Source organism: Dicentrarchus labrax, unplaced genomic scaffold (genome assembly GCF_905237075.1).
Source record: "Dicentrarchus labrax unplaced genomic scaffold, dlabrax2021, whole genome shotgun sequence".
NCBI classification, from domain to species: Eukaryota; Metazoa; Chordata; class Actinopteri; family Moronidae; genus Dicentrarchus; species Dicentrarchus labrax.
Window position 1 is genome coordinate 16,499,278 of NW_026136708.1, and position 19,000 is coordinate 16,518,277.

General features: G+C 40.1%; 2 protein-coding genes across 4 annotated transcripts; one reads left to right on the plus strand and one right to left on the minus strand.

Annotated features, from left to right (window-relative positions):
* hpcal1 (hippocalcin-like 1) lies at positions 1 to 11,496 on the plus strand. 2 transcript variants are annotated; one of them, XM_051408906.1, is made up of 4 exons: positions 1 to 133; positions 6,927 to 7,396; positions 8,567 to 8,672; positions 10,760 to 11,496. In XM_051408906.1, the coding sequence occupies exons 2-4, from the start codon at positions 7,019 to 7,021 to the stop codon at positions 10,855 to 10,857; spliced, it is 582 nt and encodes a 193-aa protein (XP_051264866.1). In that variant the 5' UTR covers positions 1 to 133; positions 6,927 to 7,018; the 3' UTR covers positions 10,858 to 11,496. The 2 variants fall into 2 exon arrangements, with proteins under 2 accessions (XP_051264866.1, XP_051264865.1); XM_051408905.1 differs by lacking the exon at positions 1 to 133 and adding an exon at positions 503 to 594.
* Positions 11,405 to 17,816, minus strand: pdia6 (protein disulfide isomerase family A, member 6). 2 transcript variants are annotated; one of them, XM_051408904.1, is made up of 13 exons: positions 17,682 to 17,816; positions 17,172 to 17,313; positions 16,412 to 16,469; positions 15,625 to 15,751; positions 15,366 to 15,472; positions 15,127 to 15,251; positions 14,726 to 14,840; positions 14,063 to 14,203; positions 13,581 to 13,665; positions 13,271 to 13,343; positions 13,030 to 13,188; positions 12,808 to 12,904; positions 11,405 to 12,135 (listed from the first exon to the last, which is right to left on the minus strand). In XM_051408904.1, exons 1-13 carry the CDS (start codon positions 17,698 to 17,700, stop codon positions 12,064 to 12,066), a joined length of 1,320 nt encoding a protein of 439 aa, XP_051264864.1. In that variant the 5' UTR covers positions 17,701 to 17,816; the 3' UTR covers positions 11,405 to 12,063. The 2 variants fall into 2 exon arrangements, with proteins under 2 accessions (XP_051264864.1, XP_051264863.1); XM_051408903.1 differs by having other exon boundaries at positions 15,127 to 15,254.
* Positions 17,817 to 19,000: the final 1,184 nt, after the last annotated feature.

Sequence of the window (19,000 nt, forward strand, 5' to 3'; positions counted from 1 at the left end):
ATCAGGATAAAATGCCTATTAAATAACAGCTACATTTACGGGTATTACTTATCGCTACAAAGTGTCCTAACTTCTCCAGCAGCCTGGACGAAACACGTTTAAGGTGCCTACGAAGAGAAGAGAAAACCCTTTAGTAAGTAACTTGGGCAAGTCGGATGAAAACCGAGCTCTGTGCCACATCTTCCACTGTGTGATAAAGCCGCTGCCCCTGGAACCGGAGGCTGGAGGAGCTGGCTTTTAAAAACAAAAAACATACATTTAAGCTACTCGGGTTTACAAACTTAACGTATCTTCTTGTGTGCGAAGGGTCGTAACACTCACCCGCTCGCCTTTAATTATTCTCGTGTTGTTGTCTTTTATTTTATTTTTTTTTGATAGACGTTAAACTGTAAGTTAACGGTAAGTTAGGCTGTTGGTGACGTCATAAAGTGGGCTTAACCCTAAGTGGACTTTTCTTTTTCTTTTTCTTTTTCTTTTTCTTTTCTTATTCTTTTTCTTTTTCTTTTCTTTTCTTTTTCTTATTCTTTTTCTTTTTCTTTTTTCTGTTTTTCTTTTTCAACCGGAAGAGAGTCTCAACCGTTACTCCTAAAACAGGTAAGTTTTCCATCACTTTATGAAATAAAAAAAACTAAAATAAAAGGGGGTTGGTGGTTGGAGCTGCTCTGTCCAAGGAGTCTGCTCCAGTGGGTAGTTTTGCCCCGGGCTGCTGTGGCAATTTCCCCAAGGCAGAGGAGGGTGTGAGGAGGGTGTGAGGAGGGTTACACCCATACCAGACAGTGTCTCCCAACCTTTACTGTCACTGAGTGAACTGTCTGGAGTGACATCTTGTATGGATTTTTTAAATTTATATTATGTACAATTAACTTATATACGCTTGCATAAAACAAGTGATTTGAATGGATTTTGAGCAGATTTTTTCCCCTGATCTTTTTATACAATTCCCGCTCTGTATTATGGATTTTTTTTTTAATACCTTTTAACAATCATACAAACTTAATATGCTTATTTTCTGACAAATGCAGTGTTTTCTTGTCGCTGATGCTTGGCCGTTGTTCTGTTAATTCATTTACTTAACAATTTACACTTACTGTTCTTCACAAAAGTGAACCAGATGCTGATATATAAGCCTATTGTGTAAATTTGCACTTAGTTTTCTCAAAAGCCTTAAAATCAAGAAGGCCTCATGACCCCTGCATGGCAGCTTTTTTGATCTTTAGTGGGGTCCCAACCCTCAGGTTGGAAACCACTGCTTAGAATAAGGGAAAACTGTTTTAAAGTGGCCGTTGGCAATGCAAATTTTACAAGTAACCTAGCTTGAAACATACTGTAAATAAGTCCTGAATAAATTAAATTAATATTCACATATGTATTTTTAGTTGAAGACAAATTAGGGCTGGGCAATGTGACAAAATAGAAGGACATTTGCCTGTAACGTTATATCACAATATGGCAAGTGTTTGCACAACAGCAACAGCTCAGAGCAATACTCTGTCCTCCACTGTTTGAACAAATGTGTAAAACCTATTATTTAGAATATTATTAATATAATCAAGGAAACAGAAGGTTGTATGACAAAATGAAAGTTTTATAGTTCATCCATGCTAAACACATAGGCAATGATAATCAAAGCCGTAGAATAACATTCAAAATAAAACACCCAGGAAATAATACTAATAATAATATTAACAATATGGTTTCATCTTCACATTAAAAGAAACAGTGTGCATCCACTTTGACTGTTTAACTACTTAACTGTTTCTACAGATCTCAATGAAATTTCCTGAATAAATAAACTTTAACCAACTAACTAACAATGTTTTTTTTTTTTATTTCAAAGTTGATAAATTATAGTATTGGAGTTATTCCGTAGCCATAAGAAAAATATCTGGTGTGAAGACTCAGTATTGATGTATAAAGACCTACGGCTAAAGGTGTGTCAAGCTCCTTTACCTCCCCTTTGACTACCCTTCCTTTAAAACTTTGTGCCATCATAATGCTTGCCAGCCCTTAATTTCAACTACTATTTCCACACTCTTGTGTAAGTGTTTTTATTTTATCTCACACGTTTTAATAACATGACCAAAGCCAACATATGAAGAGTATGTATCCGCTCCAAAATGAAATGAGCCAACTCACCAGTTCAAAAACGTTCTCACAGACTCACTTGCTAAAATAAAAATAAACGTCATGATTTTTGCATTTGTGAACTTTTGCTCACAGGACAGTTACATTACAATAGTTTGTAAACTGGACAATATCAAGCCAATGAGTGTGAATGCTTGTGGATGACCCTAAACAGAATAAGAAAATTGCTGTATTAGATCAAACTGCACGCAGAAAAAAAACCTTGTTTCTCTTGAGTCTCGATATATCTCCTGCCGTGTGTGTGCCCCAGATTGATAGTTACACCGCCTCCCTCTCATAAGCCTTAGCAGTACTATCCTGTTGCCTTGACTACTGGTGTGTCAGGGGACTTCATCCTGATCCACTGCATGATTTTCTCTGACACTAGTTCAGAGAGACTGCCACAAAGCAGCGTTGAAAGCGAGAATATCTGGAGAGCTCATTTTGTGTTTTTCCCTCCTCTTACACTGGACCAACTCCTCACCCACCTGATGCGGCCTGAGTTACCAGTGGTTCACAGCACTTCAGGACGCAGTGCTCCTCCTGCTCATCCACTGCACAGCGGGCTACACGCACCACAAAAATGAGAAGTCTGCTTTCTTTCTGTGCACCGAACCGCATCAGTTTGTTTGATTTACATTCATCAAACAGAAGAGGCAACGGTACAGACGGCATGAAAAATATTTGGATGGGAAATGCTCTGTCCAATATCAGCTCTAGTTTGGGGCAAAACACTTTGTTTTAGGGTCGTCTTTAGTTGTTGAGTTGAGTTCATAAAATGTCAGAAAATACTGCAAAACACACACATTTTGTCTGACTGACTGTCCAAAACCAGGATATGAAATTTAAAAACCATAGAAGCTGAAAAAAACCAGTGCATATTCACAATTTAGAAGCTAAAACTGGGTTTTTTTTTTCCTAATAAAATGACATACATGATACATTAATTATCAAAATACTTGCCAGGTAATTCTTTCCATTGACTACCATTTTAGTTTATTATTTATTTTTTTACATTAGGACCGACTTTAACAGCAGTTGTTGCACTTAGTTTGTTTCCTACACTCACTGATCAGAAGCATAATGAGCTACATCAGTTGTGTGTGTGCGTCGTGCTTTATGGATGCACTACCGTATCTTTATCCACACCCTTCATCTCTCCTTTTTCTGACTCCTCGTCTTCTTCGCTACACAAGAAGTAATGAGCATCTGGAAGAAGAATGGAGGCTTTCTTTGTTGTGACAAGCCATTACCCAGGAAATGAGGTGGGCCTAAGAAGGCCAGCAGCAGTGAAACTGGGCTGAGGTTTACAGGAGCCCCCACTGTAGCCTCGGGGAAAGGGGGATACTTGCTGCTCTGGAGCAACTGTGTGAAACAGTCTCATTAGGCAGGGAACCCACTGGAAAAAGTGGACCATACAAAACAGGGATGGCTATGGGGGTTGGGGACAAGGAGAGAGACTGTTGCTGTGTAATCGGGGGGAATTGCAAACACTGAACGTGGAATGGCAATCTCGGAGGTGCTGTTGTGTATCAAACAACGCTCGCAGACTGTGTACAGCTTACAAACTTACCCTGCGACTCCAGCAGTCAAAGCGGTGAGAGCTCTCTGCCAACGAGGTCACGTAGATGTCAGAGCAATTTCTAGTTATTTCTGACCACATTTGAAAACATTTTCCACTGCACCAAGTAGGAACTTTAAGAAATGACACCAGAATAGCTCAGTTCCCAGCTGTGAAAACGTATAAAACATCCTGTGACGTCTCAATTGCAGGCCTGTGTGCATACTTAGAGAAATCACTCACATTTTAGAAGCTCAGATGGTATAATAATTGCCCAGTGTATTGAGACTAGCAACAGTCTGTGCAGTAACTAAAATAATACGGAATATGCCTTAATTACAACCCCTACTTTATCTGTGGGATTCTAGTTTCATTTTAGGCTTTAAAGAACATAATTCAGAGGCCAGTGGAATCTGTAAAGCTGTTTTGCAACCCACAATCTTTGATAAGTGCGTTCGTGTTGTTTTACCAGAGTACACACTGTTTTCATGTTTTTCTCCCTAAATTATAATTCTTTGGAAGTAAACTCTTAATTTAGCCTCAGAGCTTCTTGAAACATCACAGCAGCACTTTTCAGTCTTCCAGCCTGGAATCTTCTGGGCTTCATGTGGCTTTGTGTGTTGGAGGGGAATAAATAGCAACGCCCATATTTATGTCTGCTCCGGCTCAGCCTGCACACTGAGCTGTCCTGGAAAAGTCCATGTGACCCAGAGCTGAGGAGGTGCTGCCGCTTCCTCATCCTGTTGTATGTTAGAGAGGAAGGAGTACTGTCAGGCCTGCAGGGCAATGTGTGATTTATACCACAGCCCTGTTAAAACATAGTCAGCACAGCAGACAGTGATATTCTCAAAGTGAGCATCACTTATTCTAGTGTTCCACCGCTGCACCATGACGTTCACAAGCTTGCTACAAAGTTAAGTACCAAAGAAAAAATCCGATATGATAATGTGTCACTGTGTTGTTATTCTAAAAAGCATGGGAGGCAATTCCCCTGTTTTAAATCAATATCATTTCCATCAGAGTATTTTTAGTCATTGTAGCTGCTCCAGATTGGTAATGTTGGTCTGATGTTGCTCAGTCCATCACTTTGGTTCAGACTAAAACATCATAATTATTTGATGGATTGCCATGACATTTTTTTTGACATTCATTGTGCCTAGAAGATGAATCCTAATGACTTTTCATTTAGCACCACAAACAGCTCAAAGTATGTTTGTTTTGTTTTTTATTCTGGGAAGGTTCACTGAGAGGACACCTCTCTTTTGCAGGAACGCCCTGATCACATTTGCACAGTTACACATTTACACCAGGAAGCTGCCCAGTACAACTACAGTCTGATCTGGCCACTGAGCAGGACCACTGCAGCGGTTTGGGTTAAGGCTCAGCCTCAGTGGTGGTAACAAATGAAACAACAAACAATCTGGAATCAAATACTACAGCAAATAAATATTATTGCATTGTAATTTTCAAACACCATACTGGTTGAAAACAATTGTATCTTCATTTGTGAAAGGGAATGATTGGAGTTTTTTTTTTAGCAGTGTGCCCTTTGTTGAACTGCTGATTGTTGTATGTGCACAGATAATAAAACCAGGGTAAGAAATAAGCTGTATTGATGTGTTGTGCGTCTGGTTTCACTGATTCATTTTCCACCCATAAGCCTGAGTGACATCATTAAGAGTTTGTGTCACTGGCTGTTTCTCAAACCTGCCTGCCTCTCATGTTACTCAGTGACTTTGATTCATAAAACTGCAGGAAATTACACACCATGTGACAATTATGAGAAATGAAGGCGTCCGTGTGTAGAAAAGACCTCATCCAAATTCACGCTGCTCTCATTTGTTCTACGGCAGATAGAATCATCCCGGTGCCAATAACACAGGAGCGATGGGATTTCAATAATTGAAAGAGAGAGAACATGGGGATAATACATCTCTCCCTCTCTCTCTCTCAGATAAATTCATTATAGGTAACTCAGAGCAGTGGAGGTGTTATTCAGAGGGATTATTATGCAATTGAACTGCAGGTATTAGCAAAGCGGCTCACATAGTATGGCTGGAAATAGTTTTTCTTTCTATGTGTCATACTTTTTCCCATTCTTTCTTCCTCCAGGCCCCCGCACATCTCTCTTTCTGTCCCTCCCACACACACTTTACCAGATACATGTTGTAAAAGATTATCTCAGCCATCATGTGTTTTTTTCTTTGTACATTCTGACCACGTTGATCTTTCTTTCTTTCTTTCTTTCTTTCTTTCTTTCTTTCTTTCTGTTTCTTCTGTCTTTCATTCGTACAGTGGCGCACACCATATGTGTTCATTTGTCCCAATATTGCCCGTAAATGTGTGTCTTTATACCACTTTTCCCTCACTGACAAAATATATGAAACAGAAACAATCCCTGTTAACGTGAAAAAATCAGTATGCAAACTGTAAAATGTCACAACCTTTGTGCTGACTAACACACCCATGTCCGCCTCTGCTTCATCAGTGGGTTGCATCATCTAATACCTATTATGCTGTTATGGTTTTTATTCTGGATGTGTTGTTTTGATGCACCCTCATATCCCCAATCATGAATACCCCTGCATACATGAATAAACAGATTTTATTTGGCAGAATATAACCATGGAAACAGAATTTAGACAAACCACAGAAGCCGAAGGTGAATAGGCCCAGGTGGTCAAATGTTTCAGTGTCTTTGTTTGCATTGGTATTTTTTAAACTTCGCTTGTGTTTCTCTTCAATCAGAGTGCAAAACTTCCCCTGCTCAAAATCAATTAGAATATTCATTTTGGCGTAAAGGTGGGGATTATAGCTGAGGTGAATGTCTGCCCTTCTCAGTAACAACAGTCAGTATCAGCCTGACCTTTTAGAAAGTGGCTTTATTGAAAATTACAATGCCCCAGGACACTTGTCCTTCCACCATGCAGTGAAGGGTCGATAAATTATCACCATGCCAGAGGATTCATACTGTATCCACGGAGACCAGGCTACCACTACCACCACACACAGACATAAACACATTTGTGCCCTCATGACATCTGAGTTGTAATCTCTATTTTTCTCTTGTGTACGTACTCTGAACAGTCCAAATGTATCCCTCAGCTCGGTTGTCTGAGGAGCATCTTCAGCACATGTTTTATGATAAAACACTGCTGCAAGCTGAGAGGAATTATTGAACCAATGAATCATTTATGGTATTCATACAAGGATATTAATGAGGGTTGTCGGTCTCCCGCAGGAGCAGAGAAAGCCGAGCAGCAAACGACACAACAGTGAGAGCGGAGAAGTGAAAACCAGCCCAGCCACCTGCCCGCCCGAGAGTGCCGTGTCATGGGGAAACAGAACAGCAAGCTGCGGCCCGAGGTCCTGAACGACCTGAGAGAAAACACAGAGTTCACCGACCACGAGCTGCAGGAGTGGTATCGCGGCTTCCTCAAGGACTGTCCCACCGGCCACCTGACTGTGGAGGAGTTCAAGAAGATCTATGCCAACTTCTTCCCCTACGGAGACGCCTCTAAGTTTGCTGAGCATGTCTTCCGCACGTTTGACACCAACGGCGACGCCACCATCGACTTCAGGGAGTTCATCATCGCCCTGAGCGTAACGTCTCGTGGCGGGTTAGAGCAGAAGCTGCGCTGGGCCTTCAGCATGTACGACCTGGACGGGAATGGGTACATCAGCCGGGCAGAGATGCTGGAGATAGTTCAGGTAAGGACACACTTGTATGACTCATACTACAGAAAAGGGTTTTAATGGATGTTTGTGCTGTATAGACCAGTTTCTTCAGCCTTACTCTGCTTCATCTGAGATATAAAGGTGTCCTGATGAGGTTCAAGCAGTGCATGTGTTTTTTTAAGTTTTGTACCTAAAAAACCCCAGAAAATAAAGATAAAAGAAAGATATCCAATCAGATTTCTTCAGGGTTATTTTAAACCAACTCTATACATAACAAAATAACAAATGTAATTTATTGAAAATTAAAGACTCATCTTAATCATTATTTGTTCTACAGGTTTTAATTTCAAGTAGGGTTTACTATTACTATATTGCTTTCATTATTGATGAATGTGACATTAACTGATTAATTGTGTGGTCTATGAAAATAGTGACAAATGCCATCACAATTTCCTTAATCCCAAGGTGACGTCTTATTTTGTGTCCAAAACCTGAAGATATTCAGTTTACTAGCACATAAGAAAAGCAGCTTACTTCACATCTTAGCAGCTGGAACTGAAGAAAGTTTGATATTTTTATTTGATAAATTGCTGAAACAATCAATCAGTTATCACAATAGTTGCTAATTATTGATTAATCCACTAATTCCTTGTGTTGTAGGCATTTTACTGTCTGATGACTGCCTTTAGGCTTTGTAGTCAGGATATTTTCACCTCACATCATGGATGCAGGCTGCCCTTTCTGTTTTTTCTTATCACTGTGGCTATATTTACTCTTCCAATATGGTTAGCTGAGCAGCCTGCAGGGCCATATCAATATTGGCTCAGTCCGTTGTGTTTGTGGATACAAATGAATGTAGAAAAAAAAACACTCAAAAGCATCAGTGCTTTTGTTACTGTAGAATACTTTCTGTTTTTTCAGCAAAACCTATTTCTGTCATCAAAGCCACTCATCTTTCCATGATGTGAACTGTGTATAGCTTCAGGAGATACAGACACATTACAGCCTGTTCAGAGAGACTTTGAGTAACAACAGGATGAGCTTTAGTTGCCATCACCATCAATACCAGGTAGCAACCGAAAACAGGTCAAAGCATTCAGAAGAAACATGTGACAAATATTTCAGATGGGAACAGTTCACAAAGCTTCACACAGACCAACCAAATGAATGAATAACAGCAGTCCTTGTTGCCCTACTTTGTAGGCAATTTACAAGATGGTATCATCAGTGATGAAGATGCCTGAGGACGAATCAACACCAGAAAAAAGGACAGATAAGATTTTCAGACAGATGGACATTGACAACGATGGTAAGACTGATGTTTTATTTTTATGGGCATGCTTCTGCGACCAAAAGTACTTTAAGTTAGCATATTTAGCATGTATCTCTCCGGTTAACTGCATGTCTATCAGTCCTCTGTGTGCATGTGTGTATTTTGGGTCTAATTCTTTGTCTTCGTCTTATAAGCTGTATATAACCGTTTAATAAATGGTAATAATAGTTTTAAACAGAATGTGTGTATGCCTATTTCTGTGTATGTACACTGAGAGCAACGTGAAACCGGAGTCAAACTCCTTGTATGTCCGTGGCCAATAAAAGTGATTCTGATTCTGTGTGTATTAATACTTGTGTCTACAGCTTTAACTCCTCCAGTTGGCATTGGAGGCTACTGTATAAACAGGTCATGAATGACAATAAAGCATGATTGTAATAATATAATGTATCTTCATAGATTGGAGAGATTCTAATTATTTACAATATCTATACATAAAGAAACACTTAAAATGTCCTTCTATGTGTATACGGCCACATTATATGTATCAAATGTTTATATACTGCTGCTAATAAATGCAAAATAGGGGGAAAGCATTACTAACACTGTGCTTTTTATAGATACTTAATGAGTATGCCGGTCCTCCATGACGACTTAGCTGCAATATGCACCGACTCAAAATGAAACTTATTGAAAAACAGAAGTGAACTAACATGGTACAGCTATTCAGTTACAACGGTTAGGGTACGGCAGACATAAGATTAGTTATGTAATAGTCTCTGACATTATACACTCGCCATCGCAGAGCAGTTTGGAGAGTAACAGGAAATAAGGAAGATGTGCGACTGAAGGGAGAGGGAGAGAAATAAGACGTCACTTAACAACATGACATAACACGACTCACAAGGTCATTAACAGTCTCATCCTGCTGAGCCGCCTCGATTCCAGTGGTTTGACATTTAGTGTGAAAAGGTGACGCTACACCCATGTGATATGCACCTAAGCATTCGCAAAGTCTTACTGTTTTTGTCGCATCCCAGTCAGATATTTAGAGCTATTCAAAAACAGCAGTGGGAAGCTCAGCGTGTTTTGAAGCAGAAGGTCAAACTGTGTGTCTCAGGCTCAAGTTTTTTATAACATCGTATGGTATCACAGACCAGGCCTCCGGCTACAGCTGCAGTGGGGGGGGTGGTTAATCCACCAAAACTCTGTCAACCCTCCTTTCTTTACGCAGATGCTGTATGACAGCAATAGCAGTTTATGGTGTGCTTGTGTATTTTTTCTTTGTGTGAGATTAGTCAAAACTTGGCAACACTTGTTACCGGCATTTGTCACGTTTTCTCTTTTTTCATAAATTTGACTTGCAGTTTAAGACGTAATGGATACAAATCTCAAAAAAAATTGTGCAAAGATGGCAGTCTGTTGGGGATGGCTAAAGTAATTCATATGCCATTACTCAAGTGCTCATTTGGTTTTAAGACCTTAAAACATCATTTTAAATTATTCTCATCAATATCAATTATTAAGTTTGTGCAGATATAAAAATTCCTTTCCATTAATTCTACATTAAAATATTTTCAAATAATATGCAGTTGTACAATTTGGATAGTTAAGTATCTTAATCATGTTTTATTTTACTGTTATAATTCCATTTTGTTTTATTTGTATATATGTCATTTCATTAATATTTTATTAAGTTTTTATTGAGTTATTATGGCCATCACCAATTAATAATGAGGATTTAAAAATAATTTATAAATTAATGAGTCACTAAAAGGATGTGCTGTTCTTTTCGTGGCCCATTCCTTTTTGTGCTAATCAATACACTCAAAGAATTCCTTAATTGCATGAGAATAGCACAACAGCCCCACCTGCTGGTTGAAATGACTTGACAGCTATGAATGACTAAATCATCACTAAGTCATGAAAATGTTAATGCAGGTTCATTGTAATGTCTTTAAAAGATGTGTACTTTGTCTGTTGTGCATTATCTGGGGCAGCAGTGGTTATTTTTTTTGCACATGAGCTCTAAAGGAACATTAATGGGTGGGTTGCTGCATGATTCACTCCATCACGTTTGGCTGCTGCTGACTGTGAATCTTTTTTTGGTCTCTTCTTCACAGGTAGATTGTCTTTGGAGGAGTTCATTAAAGGTGCCAAGAGCGACCCATCCATTGTCAGACTGCTGCAGTCGGATCAGGGAGCCTCTCGTCAGTTCTGAGCACAGAGACAATGACAGACACACACTCTCTTAAAACGCAATCGCAAACCCACATCCACCCAGCTTTATGCTGTTCACCTGATAATGGCTTGGCCCCCCCCCCAGGTCAACAGACAATCCTTTCATTTTAATGACACTCCATGTCTTAATGTTTACATTAATGGATACTTTTCAATCTGGCTCCTTTTCTGTGGACTATGTGCTTTCAGTTGAAGTATTCTGTGTATTCGCTTTTCCAAAGCTCTCCTGCCTTGAAATGGTGTTTTCTGTAAGTGAAGTGCCATATCATATATTTATACAGACTGGTTATGTGCTCGGAAGTATTATGGCCCCATTACGTTACACTAAGAGGAAACTAATTACATCACTTCATATAATTTGATTGGATTTAGCTGTGCTGAAAAGTGGCTTATTGTTGTTCAGTATGTCAACTGTAGCTTAACAAGTTGCTGTTCTGAACAAGTTCTATATGCCTTGGTATTGCATGCGCTTGGTGATAATGCGTTTTCTGATATTGTAACAGTTTATGTGAATAAGGAGGCTGTGATTGTTTTTATTCCTTTTTATTTTTGTAACAAAAATGTAATTTTGTTTTCACACAATTGAAATAAAGTCGTGTAAGAAAAATCTACACAAGAAGTCCCACAGTATTCCCTTGTCCTGGACAGACATGATGTAACCCCACCAAGATTCACACTTACTGGTTTAAAAAGAGAGAGAAAAAAAAAACCTATATAAAGTCACATCGGGTTGGACATTGAAGTGTTACGTTGACAAGTCCACATCTTAAAATAGGTGCATGAGGGTGGCTGAAGAGGGGAGAGGGGGAACGATGTTTGAGAAAGACTTAAATGAACTGAAATGCCGCATTCAGAACCATCCTCCTCCCTCTCCTCAGCTGGCGGCGACCGTATAAATATGCAGCTTCTAACGTTCAGCAGGTACGTGAGGCAGGTTCACTCCAGGGACGTGACACACGTACGTCCGTCCGTCCGTCCCCCTCCCCCCCCCCTCCCTCCTGTCCACATGAGACTGACAAAGATGATGTGAGAAACTGCAGGTGTCTCCCATGTGTCTTTTCTGGAGTATTTCAGTAACTGGGCGACCGCGCCTCCCATTCGTCCACAGGAGAGGGGAGGCGGGTCGTACAGGACCAGACCAGATTCGACCGAACCAATCTGGATCAGATCCCACCCACGTTTGGGCTCATAACTCGTCCTTGTCGAAGTCATCATCCAGATGTACATCACTGAGATCGTAGTCTTCCTCCACAGGAAGCTGCGGTTGACGAGGAGTACAAAAAAAAAAGACAAGCTGTTAGCAAAGATGTTGATAAGCATGAAAACTTTCCGCTCATTTAAATATTACAAATGCCAAATCATTATCAGTGGAGCTGTACATGTTTTTACATTTTGCCTGACCGTCTGCCTGTCACACATAAAAACTTCAAGCTCTTCTTAAATTGAGACAAATAACTACAGATGGACTTTTAACTCTGTGAGAAAAGACAAATGATCTGGATATTTTGGGAGCACTCCAAACGCTGTGTTACATAATAGTGTTTTTGACATATTCCTGTGTGTGTGATTGCAGTACAGAGGCAGCAAGGAGTAGGTAGAGATTCTTTGTATTAATCCAGGCAGACACTGAAAGCACTGAGCAGAATTTGAACCGTGCTGAATTTCTGCCATATCTGTCATCAGTGCATGTGCAGTTTGAGGGGACTCAAAACAGCTGATTATTAGCTTGAACAATCAATGATTGGTCTGTCGTCTCTTATACACTGTAGTGATCTTGTTTTAACATTATTGTGTTTTATATGTTGGTCAAAGTCTTACTGAGATTGTGCTGTGATAGACTATATTGTCTGCATCTCCCCAGCCACCTGCAGAGCCACATTTTGCTTTTTGTCTTCTCTGACTAACAGACCACTCTGATGCTCCCACTCACCTGCCCGTCTTTGCCGTCCCAGGCCTCCACAGAGTAAATCTTGGGCATGGACCCACCTCCAAATGTGGCAGTTGAGCCACGGCCCACAGAAAGCTCCCTGGAGAGAAAGAGACACACCATATGAGTGCCAGCATTCAGCGCACTCTAAAGCACATTTTTATTCTGATTCTTGTAATGGTGAAAAAATGAGATCACATCAAGCAGCGGCTACCCCCCTTTTACCTGAGGAACTCGTGGATGCCGGTCTCACTGAAGGAGCCTCTGAGCAGAGCAAATTTCATCTTGCGTGTGTTGATGGCGGCCATGGCAGGGTAACCAAATCCACCAATACCCAGAGAGGACTCCAGCTCCATCTGAGCTCCAGCCTCAGTCCACAGCCAGCTGACAAAGGGAGTGTGGGCTGTTAGTCGAAGTCACAATTAGTCTTATGAATAATAATCCACGATTGGGCTCTCATCCTTACCCCCACATCTTCTTCTTGTACTTCTCAGACATCTTCATCATCACCTCCAGGTAGCCGTTTCTACCTGCAGCCCCTATTAAGATACGACGACAGTGGATGGTGAGTGATTCAAGAATTAGAAGGATCTTACAATATATTCATGTTTGTATGAGAAATGTTAAAGATACACTCTTAAACTGTATTGTAGTGCCTCTACAACCCTGCATTTATATACACGTTTGTTGTTACCTGCAACCATTTAGTTTTCTTTAAAAAAGGTAAAACTTCTGAACTATTGATTGGTTAGAGTCAGATGTCTGTCTGGTCTCACCGGTGTCCAGGATGTGTGGCAGGACAGCAATTATACACAACTGACTGTCCTCACAGGTCTTCTTCAAGATGTCTTCATTGAGGATCTGAGAGACAAACATTTACATTAAATATAACATTATGAGAATACACATTCAACATGAAATTTGTAGTATGGTCTAAACCGTCACCCATGAGCAGAAACAGCGCTCTGGATTTTGTGTTGATTTAGTATGACTTTCTTTTAATTTGTCTGGTCACACATAGTAGTGACTATGCTACAGTGTTAGTGTGTGTTAGTAAACTGATTATGAGTTGAATCACTATTGTGTTCAGTAACACAGTAGAAAAAAAAAAAAAAAAAAGTAATATTGTGGTTTAAGAATAAAAAAAAATCATCTCCAGATGATTACCGTTGGTCCTTCTGGTCAGAATACTGTCGGATACCAGCGCTATAAAACTTTCATACATGAATGCATGATGCCAATACACAAGTGTACCGACCTCCAGCAGTTCAGGAGCGGGGGCGTTCTCAGAGAACATATCCAATGCCCTCTCGATGATGTCACCACGGGAGCGGCCTCCTTGGTAGTCTTCAGGCTCCTCGCCTTTGCGGAAAATCTTGATGGTGGGAAATCCTCGGATCTAAACACAGAAAATATTGCTTCAGTTCTGTGAATAACTGCCTCAGATTCGGTTACATGTTGGTATTTAATTAGGGATTCAATCCAGGAAAGCTATCTTTTAATTCTTCTGTAGAACATGATATGTCTGAATGACATTCAGTGGTAAGACTCAACTGTTAGGTTGTAATTAATGTTGAAAGGGTTGCTGAAACTGAAATTTGATCAGTAATTAATGTAATTGTATTAAGCATGGTAAATGTGAGTCAGTGGAGATTCATTCTCATGACTACAAGCAGGTATGTTTACAAGGTCAAAGCCACATATACAAAGCAGATATACCTTTTTATCCCGGGGCTTAGTGGCCTGTGAATTATCCTGTTTATTGACTAATTTGACTATTTCAATTGATACGACAACGAAAACGAAATAGCTTAAAAATGTCCCACCTTGTATCTCGTTGTGAAGTGGTGTTTGCACTGAGCACTGCTGATTTATATAAGAATTGTGCACCAATGAACCACATTAACTTATCAAATCTTACCCCGTAGCGGCTGGACACAGCCTGGTGTACAGTAGCATCCACTGCTCCGAGGCGAACTTTGCCCTTGGTCTGCTCCCTGACAGCTGCGGCTGCAGCTGCCCACTCAGGCTCCAAGCTATTGACAACAGAACAGAGCGATGGTTAACGAAAACGACTTAAAAGAATGAAATCCCCACAGTAGAAAATCCTCTATTCAAAATTAGAAGTGTGCATGGTTTATTTTTATAACAAAGCTTTGATTCTGAAAAACTAGTATAGAAAATGTTGCAAACTGGATTCATATAGTAAAAACATAGTTCAGATCTCACTGCTCAGTTTTAATAAGATTACTTTCTACTGAACTAGGATTACCCAGAATTACTGGGACACTAAGAGAAAGCTGAATCAGGTACCAAACTCACTTTTTGCAGTGTCCACACCAGGGGGCGAAGAACTCTACCATCCACACATCATCACCCTCCAACACCATCTTGTCGAAGTTATCATCAGTGAGCTCGACCACATCCTTCTTACTGCCTCCGCCGCTCTGCTGGAAGGGACTCGAGTGTTACTTAACCACGTTCAGTGAATCATTTCATCCTTTCCAGTTTCAAATAACTGCAACGAAAAGCTACTGCAAGTGTTCGCTTGCTGGATCTACCTGTTTGTTGTAGCCAGAGCTGCCAGACTTGCCACTCAGCCTGTCTTTCACCAGAGCACGCAACGCGTTCATGGCTCCATCCACGATGGCCTGGCTGCTGCGTCCACCTGAAGAGTAAAAGGCACGCAGAGGTCAGCCATTGCAGCAAAAAACAATACTTGATTACAGCACCGCAAAGATTGCCTCTCTGACACTTGCATCAGTATTTTTCAGCTATTTTCAGCAGCAGAAGCTACATGTTTGGTGGTTTTGTGAGTACCTTGGTACTCCTCTGGCTTGTTCTTATTGGCTCCAAAGACCTTGATGGTGGGGAAACCTCTGACGCCGTACTGACCACCCAGTGACTTGTGCTGATCGGCATCTACGGCACCAATCTTGACAATACCCTGAAGGATTTCAGAACAAATAAGTTGGAGTGTGCAGTCTAAACTTCATACTGCAGCAAAATATAGCAAACCTGTTAATCATTACACACAATGTTGTTTAGATAGATTATATTAGAGGTGATAACTGTGTACAGAAAAGCACATTCCATTAAATAAACCGGGCGTGTTGTTTTTATACTGAATATTATTCATTAATATTTGACTGCAGTCCCATATCCACCCACCTCTCACGCCTCTGTTTGCAGTTACTCCAACTGCTGAGTTATAAACTTTTAAACATTTGTAGGTGGAATAAAGCTGTGAGTTAGAGCTTAGTAGTCGAGATGCAAGCAGTGTCCTGGTCTTTGATGATGCAATGCAGTGAAATGAAACATTTTTCTGATCTAATGTGTTTGTTTTAGCTGAGTGAAATGAATAATGGATGCGGATGCCTCTAGTGTACCTGCTTGGTATATATGCTTAATGTCTGCAAATATCTAATGAAATTACATCATCATAATCATATTGTTATTATTGCTAATAGCAGTATTCACTGATTCTGATATTTGATTTTGTAACCTAGCCCTGATTGCACTGGGGAATGTTTCTCTAGAACAGATGAATGGTTGAAGCTTTCTCACTGGTAATCAATGGAAAGATGACCGGAGACATTTTGTTTACCTTGAGGGCAGTGGCAGCCTTCTTCCAATCAGGAGTCAGATTCTGACAGTGGCCACACCTGTGACGATAAACAGTGGAGGAGCAATTTTATTTTTATTGGCAGTCATCTAATTTTACAATTTAGTCCTGTAGTGCAGTCTGAATGTGTTTAAAACACATCACAAGTATTTGTCAGTCACAGAACCAAATGATCCAATAATAACACCGACAGTGAATATTTAACACCTTTTCATTTACATTTAAAAGGTGTGCACATTTAACACTGGCTACTGGTTCATTACAGAAGTGACTTTGATCCTGATTTATACAGTAAAACACGTAATGGTCTGGCCCCTGAATATACATCTGACATGCTTTAAGTTTATTAATCTGGCAAATTTCTCAGGTCACACAGAGTTCAATCAAAATTGGGCAACTTTGAAGAAAGAAGTCAAGTAATTTCCTGTGTAATTTTTGTTTTGTGTGTATATGTTAATACATTTCCCACTCTGTACCCCTTTGTAAAGCACTTTTGTATGAGATTGTGCTCTACAAATAAACTTGAACTGTGAAATCGCAGTCCAAGGAGGAGCTACCAGTTTTGCATACAAGTCTCTCCAGATGTTGAGGTTTCTGTGAGGAGGAAGAGACGACTCAAACATGACTGACTCAATGCAAAATACTTGTATTGAAACTGCGATCACTATCTTATCACTACTTGGTTGATCCGAGGACACTTGTTAGCACTGAATAATGACCACCAAAAGTTATATGGACTCACCAGGGAGCGTAAAACTCAATCAGCCATAGACTGTCACTCTGGATCACCTCCCTGTTGAAGTTGGAGGGGGTGAGCTCGACAACATCATCACTAGCTGAGTAAAAGGACTGGACAGACAGGACCAGGGAGCAGCCCAGCACTCCTGCAAGAAAGGATGAAGATACAAAAGGTTTACTCTCAATGCAAGCTCCCATTGTGTTCAACCATCACACCAGCCAAAGTACTAGTAGTAGTAACACTAAAAGGACATCGTAAACCCACTTAAATACAGCTTATATGCAGAATTATCCCACATTTGTACAACAACAAGTGAAACTGACGCTTATTAATTCATTGATTCAACAATGACGGAGGCCTGGCACTGTTCTGTGCTCCTTAACTTAGCTCTTCAGGCTAACCACAGTGGCGGACACGCTGCCAAACACGCCTTAACATTAACGTTAAGTTCCACAAAAATTATACTTTATTTATAAGTAGAAAAAAAAAAAAACTGGCGCGGTTGTCACTCACCAAGTAAAAGTGGTCTCATGGTTTTAGCCGCTCTCTGCTCGTCTCCTGTGTTAGCAACACACACAGACCGCTGCTGCTGCTGCGTCTCCCAGAAAAGTAGATCGAACAGGCTCACCGTGGCCCGCGCTGATTGGTCCGCTGCTGGCGACGTGTTGCCTCAGCCAATCAGCGTGCGCCGTGTAGTTTATGGAAGCGGCACGCTGAAGAGAGGGAGGAGGCTGGTGGAGGGGAGCAGGAGGAGATGTTGTTAACTCCACCAAGAGGAGATGCAACAAATGTGACAAAGCTGACATTTATATACAACCCACAGACAGTAAAGTTACTTTATATTACTGATACATTACTTTCTAATGAAGTAATGTGTAAAGTAGGCTGCTTAAAGCTACTGTTGTCTTATCATAACTTTCATTGGCAGTGGTGGAAGAAATATTAAGATGATTCACTTAAGTAAAAGCAGAAATACCCCAATATAAAAGTACTCAATCGAAATTAAAAGCACATTTATAGATAGATAGATAGAAAGAAAGATAGATAGATAGATATCTGATAATAGAAACCAGATGTCAGGAAATACAGACTAAAAAGAGGAAGTGTTGGGTATTTTGTGCCAGAAACTAAAGTAATTATACAGGAGAGTGTGGCCCATGTTGATAACTGATGCAACTATTTGTAACTATTCACGCTGTAGCCAGTGTAAGAGGAGATCATTAACATGGGTAGTTTAATCATTAACATCATATTTTATAAACTCATCATCTTAACTTGCAAAGTAACTGGAAACTTCAGCAGTGGAATAACTGCAGTGATTGGAGTAAAATGTGCAACATTGCCCTCTTAGATAGTGTAGCAGCAGTGTAAAGGGAATGGAAATACTCATGTAATACCTATAAGAACAGTTGTACTTGTGAATTTGATCACAAGCCACCACTGATAACTATAACTGATAACAAAATGTGCATGTGTTTAGAAGAATGTGTGAAGTTTAATAGGTTACTATTAACTCAAGTCAATACAGTTCTTGTAATCCTGAAATTACTCATCCATCAGTGAAAGAATAACTTGATGTTTGTTTTTCCATTTTGATCTTGTAGGAAAATAACGAAGGTACTTCACCAAAGTTTGGCTTGAATCCGCTGCATTGCAGGTTTTACTTCAGATTTAGTTTAATGCTTCATTCACACAGAACTTCTTTCTACATTGTTTTTATTTTTTTTTATTTTTTTTTCACATATTAATGACTTCCAATCCTCAGCGGTTTGCACCAATATTTAGAAAAACCTTTAGGCTCCTGTATTGTGAAGGTGTTGTCACTAGGTGGA

Excerpts from the sequence above, each read along its gene's own strand:
- hpcal1 (XM_051408906.1), top strand. The coding sequence starts at position 7,019 with ATGGGGAAACAGAACAGCAAGCTGCGGCCCGAGGTCCTGAACGACCTG. Across the intron at positions 7,397-8,566 it reads AGATGCTGGAGATAGTTCAG|GCAATTTACAAGATGGTATC; the intron begins GTAAGGACACAC and ends CCTACTTTGTAG. Across the intron at positions 8,673-10,759 it reads GATGGACATTGACAACGATG|GTAGATTGTCTTTGGAGGAG; the intron begins GTAAGACTGATG and ends TCTTCTTCACAG.
- pdia6 (XM_051408903.1), bottom strand. Across the intron at positions 15,473-15,624 it reads CAAGCCAGAGGAGTACCAAG|GTGGACGCAGCAGCCAGGCC; the intron begins GTACTCACAAAA and ends TTTACTCTTCAG. Across the intron at positions 12,905-13,029 it reads GGCATCCACGAGTTCCTCAG|GGAGCTTTCTGTGGGCCGTG; the intron begins GTAAAAGGGGGG and ends CTTTCTCTCCAG.